The 8,807-nt window shown below is 51.3% G+C and overlaps 1 protein-coding gene across 1 annotated transcript in view; it reads left to right on the top strand.

Moving 5' to 3' along the window:
• Positions 1 to 8,807, top strand: part of STK32B (serine/threonine kinase 32B) — a 299,588-nt gene that overhangs the window by 246,473 nt on the left and 44,308 nt on the right. The window contains exons 6-7 of the mRNA XM_019661148.1: positions 3,614 to 3,703; positions 3,812 to 3,915. Of these exons, the coding sequence (XP_019516693.1) occupies positions 3,614 to 3,703; positions 3,812 to 3,915 (194 nt within the window). The remainder of the gene's footprint in view (positions 1 to 3,613; positions 3,704 to 3,811; positions 3,916 to 8,807) is intronic.

Here is an 8,807-nt window from a genome sequence, read left to right on the forward strand (position 1 = left end):
GGACTGTAAGAAATAAATTCGCTGTTGCAGCCACCCAGTCTGTGGCATTCTGTTCTAGCAGCCCGAGCTCACTAAGACACAGTCAGAGATGCCACACTCTGGTAGTGAGTGTCCTGGTAGTGGAAGTATGCAAGCCAAGGTTAGATGTGTGTCTATCAGTAATACAACTCTTGAAGAATGAATGGAAGTCCACCAGGCAGAGGAGAGGGAAAGCATCCTAAATGCAGTCAAAGGTGGAGGTGAGGTGGATTTCCGTGTGTTCGGAGAAAGGAGAGGAGCGTGGCTGGAGCACAGGATGCGTCAACAGGGCAGGGAGTAAGGTGATTGATGATCGATGCTCACTGACACTCGTACCAGCGGGTCTCACACAATATCCTGGGCTCCCTCTGCGTTTTGAATGTTGTCAGTGTATAGACAGTACATAGCCTAAAACTCAGCTCATATCGGCACATTTTGTAGTCAGTTTCCGCTCCCCCGAGAAGGAACGCATAGGAGACCTTGGAAGGTGCCAGTTTTCACTTGCCCATATATTATTCAACCAGCAAAGGGAGCTCATGGGGAAGTTATAGTTCGTCAATTAGAACGGTTCCCAGAAACCAGAAATGGAATTCTGCCATCTGCCGTGCCTGCTGTGCATGTAGCCAGCAGGGCTGTCCCCTGGGCGCTGAAGGGGACAGAGTGGGGCAGAGGGGAACCCCTGCCCCGGGGGAGGAGGGGCTGGAGGCAAACTGCAGCTTCCCCAGGGTCCTCTGTGTGACCTTGGACAGGTCACTGGTCCTTGGAAGTTGAGGTTATCCTTCCGTAAAATGTAGGTATCACACGCTCTTGACAAGGTTTCTTCAAGGGTTAACGTGGACCAGTTACACAGCCCTAAGTAACAGCGGCTGCAACTAGACAGGGCTGCATTTCTGTCCCTCTTTATCCATCTCCCAGCTTTGGCCCCGGCCCCTGTGATCCAGTCACAGCGGCCAAAGTGACATTGAAAAGTGAGTCGGGTCCTGTCACGCCTTCTCAAACCCTCTCACTTGGAATGAAAGCCACCATCCTCACCATGGCCCCGAGGCCTTGTGCAGCCCCCCGCCTCTCCCAGCTCACCCCAAGCTCCTCGCTGGTCCCTTCAGCCCCTTGTGCTGGCCGCTGCTCGGCCAGCTGCATCCCCCAGCAGTCCGGCGGCTTGCGGCCTCTCTTCCTGTCATTGTTCACAGGTCATGTTCTCAGTCTCAGTTCTAACCACCCTGGTTCATGCTTACAGCTACCTACACGGTACTCATTGATATCAGCTCCACTCTCCCGAGGCTTACTGAGTGAACTAACCTGTCCAACCACATAGCAAGTGGCCGTACCAATCCGGACACCAGCAAGTGTGTGGCAAGGAACAAAGCCCAACTCAGATGGCCTTAAGCAATAAAGGGTGTTTTTCGGCCGGTGCAGCTGGAGTTCAGTGGCAGGCGACCTCAGGCAGGGCCTGATCAGGCTCTGGGCGCGCCGTTTCTCTGCTGTCCTTGCAGCTCTAGCTTCTCTGGGTGGGCTCCGTCTTCAGGCTGCCTTTCTGTGGGGTGGCGCATGGCTCCTACAGTTCTGGGAGAGTCATATCCCCACATCACCCTGGCCAAAGACAAGAGAGTATCACTGTAAGTGGCTCCTGAAAAAACAGAGAAAGCTTCCTTTCATGAACCTCTTGGATAATCATCTCCCCAGTTCTCAGTGGCTCCGGTCAGGCCATACAGCTCGTCACGACAAAGCCGAGACCCAAACCGAGGCCCCCTGGCTCAGGGTCTGTGCGCCCAAACCCCTGCACAGCCCTGCCTCTCGGCAGACAGGACCATGGATGGCTGAGCAGGAGGGACTCTCGTCCCAGCCCCAGAGGCTGGAGCTCGCTGGAGATGTGCGGGGGAAGCTACCTGAGTGGGGACACGGTGGGTCTGGATGGGAAGGGCTCCCAGCAGAGGTCTGGCCGGGTGACTTAAGCTTCATCCACAAGCCTGTGGAGGGACTGCCTGCCGGTCATCACTTAGCACCCAGCGCTGCATCCCACCCAGGACCCTGGACAGACTGCCCAGCAGCGCGGCTCGCTCACACAGTAGCGCTGGCAGCCGAGCCGGGCGTTGGGATGTGCACGTGGAATGGCTGGTGCGTTTTCTGTCCACCATGGCTGGTCACATCGGACACGCGTCCCGTGGGCCACTCAACAGTCCTCTTAGCACCTGCTCCAGCAGGTGTCTGCTCGTGTCTCGGAGGTGCCCTCCCCGTCCCCCCAAAGCCAACTTTGCATGTGCCGCCCACCTATGTATTGATGTATTTACCACCATCCCAAACACAAGTCTCAGAGCGGGTGAAAATCCAACCGGCCATTTGCACAGGATGTGATGACAAATAGAAAGAAATGTGATTGCGTTTATGCCTGGTGTTCAGGGGTCTCCGAGCTGGTGTTTCTTCTGTTCCAAATTCCCCAGAGACACGGCGCTGACCATGCGGGGTTTTCCTCCCTGTCCTCCGCCCCCCTTTCTCTTCTTCTCCTTTCCGCTTCTGCCCCCACATCGCCGTGCCTCCTTCCCACTTCTCTGTCCCTCTTCCTGCCCTCTCAGGCGTCCTGGACACCTGTTTGTAGGTGCACGTAGCCTCTCCATGTCCCATCTGCTGTCAGTACTCTAGGCTGGTTGGAAGGGGGTCCCAGCCCCTCCCCACTAACTTCATCAGGGACAGCCCTGAGCCCCCACTGACCACAGCAGACGGGCAGCAGAACGGAAGTGTCCTCTGGGCACGAGGGTCCCCTGCACGCCCCGCCCCCAGCTACGGCCACTCACAGGTTTCCTGAGAAAGGGAGTCAGGGTGGACCGGTCTCTTTTATTTACCAGGAGCTTTCACTCTCTGGGTCAGTGCCTGCAAACTTTTAATCCACAAAAATGTTCATCATGCCTTCAACATAAATAGATTTGTTTATTTATAGGTAATATGCGTGTACAACTAAAAAGCCACACTATAAATATTGTCCATAAAATAGATACATTTTCATCATAAATAGGAACATTTAACATCTAGTCGCGTAGCAAATTTGAATTACACACACAGTGTTATCAGCTGTAGTCGCCAGGTTTTATATGAGGTGCTCAGACCTTATTCATCTACAGTTGAAAGGCTGTACCCTTTGACCAGCCCCTCCCCGTCTCGCCACCCCCAGCCCCCGGCAACCTCTTTCTATGAGTTTGACTTTCATTTAGATTCCACATGCACGCGTAAGTGATATCATGTAGTATTTGTCTTTCTCTGTCTGGTTTATTTCACTTAGCGTAATGCCCTCAGGGTCTACCCATGTCACAAACGGCAGGATGTCTTGCTTTCTTGTGGCTGAATAATACTCCACTATATGTATGTCGTCTTTATCCGTTCATCTGCTGACGAACACTAAGGTTGTTTCCATATCTTGCCTGCTGTGAATAATGCTGCAAAAAAAACCAACAAAACATTTCCAGTTTCAGATAAAATAGTAATGTAAATAGAGGTCTAATAGTTTCTTCCTGCTCTGCCCCTGGCAGGCCACACCTGTGAGTCCCACGAAGCCTAACCCAGCTGCCTGCAGCTCTTGTTAACAGGGTCTCTGCTCCTCTATCCGCAGGACATGTCCACATCACAGACTTCAACATCGCGACTGTCGTGAAAGGCGCAGAAAAGGCCTCCTCCATGGCGGGGACCAAGCCCTACATGGGTGAGTGTTCCAGGCCCCCTGGGGTGTGACGGGTGCCTGAGGCCTTAGCATCTCTCTCCTGCTTCACGCCCACCTGCCCACCCCCACACCAGGCCCAACCATTCCCAGTATGTGCTGTGCTCTCTCACACCACTGGCCTTCACCCAAGCCTCTCCCCTGCCAGAAAGGCCTCCGCTCCTGTGTCTTCTAGAGAATTCCTGCCCAGCCAGAAAGTGAGGCCCAGGCTTAGGGGAAAACCAACCAACCAACCCTTCTTTTTTTTTTCTTTTCATTAAAGCCCAGTAGTGTTGCCAGAATATAACTTTGGTGTTGTCGTTTGGGTCTTTATGCTTAGGGACACGGTGCCCTTCCAGTGTGTAATTTGGGGTTGGTTTTTCTTTATGACTTTTGATGGAAGTATTGTTTTTTAGTAAGCATTCTGTTCCCTTTCTTTAGTTTTCTTTAAGGATGCCTATTATCTGAATGTTGGGTCTCTTTTGCCAAGCTTCAGTATTTGCCATTTTCAAATCTTTCTTATCTCTTCCTTCATTTGTTTAAATTTGTTCTCATTTCTCTTGTCTTTTAAAGCATTAGCTGTTGTGTTTCTTTGCTCTGTGTGCTTTCTACTGAAATATTTATTTCTGAAATAATTTTCCCTTTATTTCTCTTTTTTTTTCCGAGTTCTCTTGCCTGATTTCTGAGTTTTTAAATTCTAATTTATGTTGTTCTTTTATGTCTCATATAATTTTATTGATGTCTATATTAGTTATTAATTCTTAATGTCTGTGTTAGTTGCTGACTGCTGTGTAACACACCATGTCAAAACTTAGTAGCTTAGAACAATGACAGTGTGTTATTTCTCACAATTCCGCCATTTGACTTGGTGGTTCTGGGTGGCTGGGCTCACTCATTCAGCCAGTGGGTCAGCGGGGGCTGGACTCAGCGAGGACAGCTGAGACGGACGGGCCTCTCTCTCTATGTAGTCTGTCATCATCAAGGGGACTTGAGCAAATTTGCTCACCTGGTGGCAGCTGTTGAAAGAAGGAGAACCCAATTCTCACATGCTTAATAAAGCCTCTGCTTGCTTCACATTCCTGCTGCCCAATTGGCCAGAGCAAGTCACATGACCAAGACAATGTGGGCGGGGACTGCACTGTGCCTGGATACCAGATGGCCTGATTGGTCAGGGAGCCGTTGATGAAACAGTGCACCACACTGTCATTTAACTCTTTTGAAATAGAAGGTTATAGTTTTGAGCTTTTGTTTCTTGGTACCTCTTTCTGATGTGCTTTCATTGTAAAGTGTTATTCTGCCCTTCATTCTCCTTTCTCTTTTAATAAGTCTGCATGGGTTTTGACTTTGGTATGTTTCTGTTGCTCCTTCTCATGTGAAATTCGTTTTCCTGAACTTCTGGAAGATGATGTGGTTTAGGGTAGCTTTTCTAACTCATCGGTCATTACCTCTTCTGTGGTTTTTGTGGAGTCACAATCCAAGGCCGCGTGCTCGCTGGGATTTCCCGGGTCGGTCCACTGGCCCGTTTTTATCTGGACCTTTTCCTTCGTCTGCTCAGTTTTGACTCCACTCCCAACAGCTTCTTCTTGGGCTGTGTTCTATAAGGGAGCTCTGGCTGGATTGATTAGAGAGATTTTGTGTCCCAGGCTTTCCTAGCTCCTGCAGAGCGTGCTAGGGGCTCTTTTCGCTCCGCTGATATTGGACTGGACAAGCTCCTCCCGGTTTCAGCTGCTGCTCTCAGATTGGCCAGCTGTGCTTCCGGTTGCTGGGAATTTGGAGAGCCTGAGGGCTATTTTGGAGTTCTCTGTACTCTGGCCCATCATACGCTGCCTCGTTTCTTCCCCGTGTTTCGACCTGTACAGAAATCACCACCACGGAGGTCTTGTCTCTGTTGCTGGTTTGTTCCTGCCCACTTATATTTTGGGGTTTGTGGGGACAACTTAGTTTTATAGTAAATGTTGCCCATGGTTCTTGGTTTAACTGTTTTATCTGCTCTGTCAGTTTTTGTATGTGGATTTGTGGAGATTCAAGAACTATGTCACCACCTCCCCTAAACCCATAACTTGGGCCATTCATTTTTAACTTAGTAAGTGCATGAAATCCATGAAGTTTGGCAATAAATAATGGCAAAAATAGTGCTTTTTGGTATTTACTGTGTACCAGGCATTGAGTTGAGTGCTTGCCAGCCGTACCCTTATTTAATCCTCACAAGCATGATGTAGGCGGTTCTGTGTTCCCATTTAGAGTGGAGGGCACAGGCTGACCGAGGCCGGGTGACTTGCACAGGTTGCCATCAGTGTGAGAGGCAGACTGGGTCAGTGTGGATACCGGCAGGTATGCCCGTGAGGGGGCGCCCGCATGTCCGACAGGCCCCTTGGGACTCCACGTGGGCTTTTGCTGGGCAGGGAATGAGAATGGAGGAGCTGTCGAGGCTGCCTCCCGGGCTCTGGGTCGTGCAGCAGTCTGGCTTACCGTGGTGCCCTCTGGGTAGGGAACATAGCAGAAGCAGCCGGCGCATGGGGTGGTGGGAGTGACACGTTTGAATCTGAGGTGTCTGTGGGAACTGCAAAATAGCAGGTGCTCTCCGGGCCTGTGGAGAGTGAGATGGACAGGACCTGGGAATTGGGGCATTCCCAGGATGGAGATGCAGCTGAGCCAAGGCAGTGACCGAACCCCCCAGGGAGGACGCAGGAGGCAGAGCATCGGTCCTGAGTCCCAGGGGACGCCCTGCCCGAGGGGTAGGGAGAGGCCAAGGGAGCCATCACGTCCAGCGAGGGCTGAGAAGAGAGCGGTGACGTAAAGAGAAGGATCTCCCGTTGGCCTCCATCATCCTATAAGTTAGTTCTGACTTGCTTTGGACTCTCCCCATAAAGCACGTTGATCTCCAGGAATGTAAATCCTGGACTGCAAGAGAAGTTCAAGATGATGGCGTGCCCACCCTGGCCTTTCTGCCTGCCTGGCCACCGTGCACAGCAGACTTCTCCGGCACCGCTTCAGACACTCCGCTCGGGCCTGCCTTGGCCTCATTCCTGGCCTCCCACTGATGTCTGAGGCAGCCGTGTCCTCTGGGAAAGCAGACCAGTGTGAGCTGACTGGCCACTCCACTGTGGCCCCACCTTCAAAAGGGACCCTACTGCATGTCAATCGTTACATTGATCAGGAGATCCCTGTGAGGTTTCTACATCACCCCATTTTACAGGTCAGGAACCTGAAGCCCAGAGAGGTTCATCAGCCCGCCCAGCGTCACACAGCTGGCAAGTGAAGGAGCCAGAATTTGAAGCCACATCTATTTGAATCTGAAGTCCATGCTTTTGCCGCTGTACCAAGCTGCCTCTTTGACACTGAGTTCCTATATTGTAAAGCCATATTTCTCAACCAAGAGAAAAGTTTACTGTCCCAGCTGTACGTAGGATTCCGGGCTTCTGGTGTCCTTCTAATTAGGGGAGCCTCTCTCCTGAATCACTGAACAAACGTACAGAAGCGATTTTTATGGGATTTAGAGGGCACAGCTGATTTACTGAATGGATGTATTTTCAGACACGACAGGTTGGCAGCACCAGGCAGTAGAAGTTTCATGGGGAAGAGGTGGAGACAGGGCGGGCTCCTTCGATAACGTCAAACCTTACATTTCCCAGGGCTATAAATTCCTGATGTCAGCTGGCAGCTTTGTTAATTTCACTCACTTGAGCTTAAGGGCCCAGTAAAAGTTTCCAGAATGTTCTAAACACAGACTCAGGGAACAGGCTGATGAGTCAGCTCCCAAAGGTTGCTCATGAAGGATGATCCTGGAAGAAACATTTGCATAGAACTGAATTTTCATTAATTAAAAGAGCAGATGGAATTTGCAATCGGAGAGAAAAAAAAATCTCTCTGAAATGTGGGAGATGAGGGGTCAGAAGTGTCCCAGCAGCCTCCCAGGCCTTCGGAGTTTACTCCTCGAAGGTGAAATGAAGGGCTGAGCGTTTGTTCAGCAAACATTTACGGCATGTTTAGGAGGCACAGGGCTGAATCAGGCCCTGGGGCTCAGAGGTGAGCAATGTTCTCCAGGCCTCAGGGGCTCCCTGTCTACGGGGGCAGATAGATGTGTGGGTCTAGATGTAAACAGGTCATGGTCAAGACAGATTCCCAGAGAAGGTGACAATCGGAGACTGAGGATGCGCTCAGTGTGTGGCTGTGGGGCATGGATAAGAAGAGGTCGGTTCAGGTGGAGGGAACAGCCAATGCAAAGGCGCAGAGGAGAGAAACAGTATGGTGTGCTGGGAGAAGCTAGCAGTTCCATTTTTTGGCAGCTTATAGAACAAGAGGCAGTGTGAGGGAGAGGTGAGACAGGCCAAAGCACGGGGACCTTGAACACCGTGGTAAGGGCCTAGGCAGCCAGCAGAAAGTGCAGTGCTGGGGACGATCATGATCAAGCTCATGGGTGCCTTAGAGATGCCAGTGGGTCATTAGACTTGCCAGGCATGGGTCCCAGTGACGTGCGGGCTTCAGCATGGGGCAGTTCGGGTGTCTTCCACTTAGTGGCCGGGTGAACTTGGGCAAATCTCATTGCCTGACCTGATGCGCATGAAGTGCTCAGCACGGTGAACACTCAGCAAGGGTTGAGCTTGAGCCATGTGACTTGAGTTTCCTCAGTCTGGCTCAGTGGGTCACGTGTGAGGATGTGATGACATGTCTGTGGAGGTACATGACGTTATGCCTGACAAAGGGTGGACGCACAGACTGGCAGCTGATATTATTGTTGCTGCCGTTGTTGTTATGCTCGGCACAGGGAACCCAGAGCCAAATCTGACATTCCTTTGCCTTTTGGGGCTCACAGTCCCTAAACACATCTTAATTCATATAGGAGTTGGGTCACCTGGGGGCAGTGGGTCCCTTGGGGGGTAATGGGGCTCATGCCTCATTGATACTCATCAAATGTTAGTTCCCTTTTCCCAAAGAGCTGCAATGAGCAAAAAAGGGTGTTTGTGGAGCCATCGTGGCGATGCTGTTACTCTCCTTGTTGAAATGATTGAGGCTAGTGCAGTTTGCTGCCCCGTCCCAGAGACAGTAACAGAGTCAGCGTTCCGACCCAGGCCAGTGAGGCTCCAGAGCCCAGTATCCTTCCTGAGAACCT

The sequence above is a fragment of the Hipposideros armiger genome, unplaced genomic scaffold (assembly GCF_001890085.2).
Source record: "Hipposideros armiger isolate ML-2016 unplaced genomic scaffold, ASM189008v1 scaffold_337, whole genome shotgun sequence".
NCBI classification, from domain to species: domain Eukaryota; kingdom Metazoa; phylum Chordata; class Mammalia; order Chiroptera; family Hipposideridae; genus Hipposideros; species Hipposideros armiger.